Consider the following 1,242-nt stretch of genomic DNA (forward strand, 5'->3'; position numbering starts at 1 on the left):
TCACTCCCCGTCTTCCTCCGCGGCCTGGCGGCAGACACCACCTCACCTGGCACTCCTGCGGTCTCACCTGGCGCCCTGAAAGTCTCACCTGGCTCCGGCGGCGGGTCTTCGGATTGCACTGACCCCATTCCCCCCATAGTTCGTGCACCTTCCCGGGGCGGGCCGGGGTGGTGGGGGTCACCCCACACTGCATGTGGTCTATCTGCAAGGACAGAGATGGTGGTCTTCAGAGCTGAGGGATCTGGGGGTGGGGGTGGGGTCCAGGACCACTGATTTGGCCTCAGTAAGCATTTAGGAGACAGAGGCAGGTTGTGCAGGGCCGTGGGGAAGACTTGGGCTTGGACCCCAAGGCAGGTGGGAGCCATAGAGGGCTGTGGGCAGAGAAGAGACGGACCTGACTCAGGGGCTCACAGGTGCCCTCTGGTGGCTGCTGTGGGGAGGGACGCGCTGAGGGTGGGAGGATTCTGATGAGGAGGGCACAAGAGGAAGGTTCTCTTCTGACCTACCCTAACTCGCTCTAAATTCCAGCTCCTCCTTCCCCTCTTCCACAAAACCCCTCCCCAACTCCCCAGGCAGAGTCATGACACCCCTGGGCTCCTCCAGGCCCGGGTCCCCCAGCGCTGAACACACGCAGCTGGAGACAGCTGCACCCAGCTCCGCCTCCCGCTTCAGGCTAGCCCGGGATCCGGTATTCAGCTGGCGCTCAATCCATACTGATTGGCCTGCATCCCGGAGCAGGGGTGGGCCGCGGGCTCTCACCAGTTCCAGCGTCTCCTGCAGCTGGGCCAGGGTGTCCTGGGCACGGCGTTTGCTCTGCCTCAGTTTCCCCAGAGAGTGCTCGTAGGCCAGGTGGCGAATCCGCGCCGACAGGGAGCCGAGGCGCACAAAGTAGCCCTGCTGTCTCCTCTGATCCTCCACCGAACCCACTTCCGGGCCCTCGGCCTCAGCCGCCAGTGCCGCTGGAGGACAGGATTCGGGGACAGCGCGGGGTCAGCACGGCCACCCCCCCTCCACCTCTGCTCTCCCACCTCTGGGTACAGAAGCCACAGGTTCCCACATTCACAGTTCCCCTCGACTGACATCAACCCATTTGGTCTTCCCCAAGCTGTAAGATGTAGGCACTATGGTGGGTCCTGTTTTACACGGGAGGAAAACTGAGGCAAGGGAGAGGTGAGATCCTGCAAGATGCAAGAAGCATATCTGGATTGGAACCCAGGCACGTTGGCCCCAAACTGCTTAACC

At 62.6% G+C, this 1,242-nt stretch overlaps 1 protein-coding gene across 1 annotated transcript in view; it reads right to left on the reverse strand.

Moving 5' to 3' along the window:
- Positions 1-1,242, reverse strand: part of PLIN5 (perilipin 5) — a 14,707-nt gene that overhangs the window by 5,744 nt on the left and 7,721 nt on the right. Inside the window, exons 5-6 of the mRNA XM_011967470.1 lie at positions 760-959; positions 89-202 (exon numbers count right to left, since the gene is read on the reverse strand). Of these exons, the coding sequence (XP_011822860.1) occupies positions 89-202; positions 760-959 (314 nt within the window). The remainder of the gene's footprint in view (positions 1-88; positions 203-759; positions 960-1,242) is intronic.

This window comes from Mandrillus leucophaeus, unplaced genomic scaffold (assembly GCF_000951045.1).
Source record: "Mandrillus leucophaeus isolate KB7577 unplaced genomic scaffold, Mleu.le_1.0 Scaffold8, whole genome shotgun sequence".
In the NCBI taxonomy this organism is placed as follows: domain Eukaryota; kingdom Metazoa; phylum Chordata; class Mammalia; order Primates; family Cercopithecidae; genus Mandrillus; species Mandrillus leucophaeus.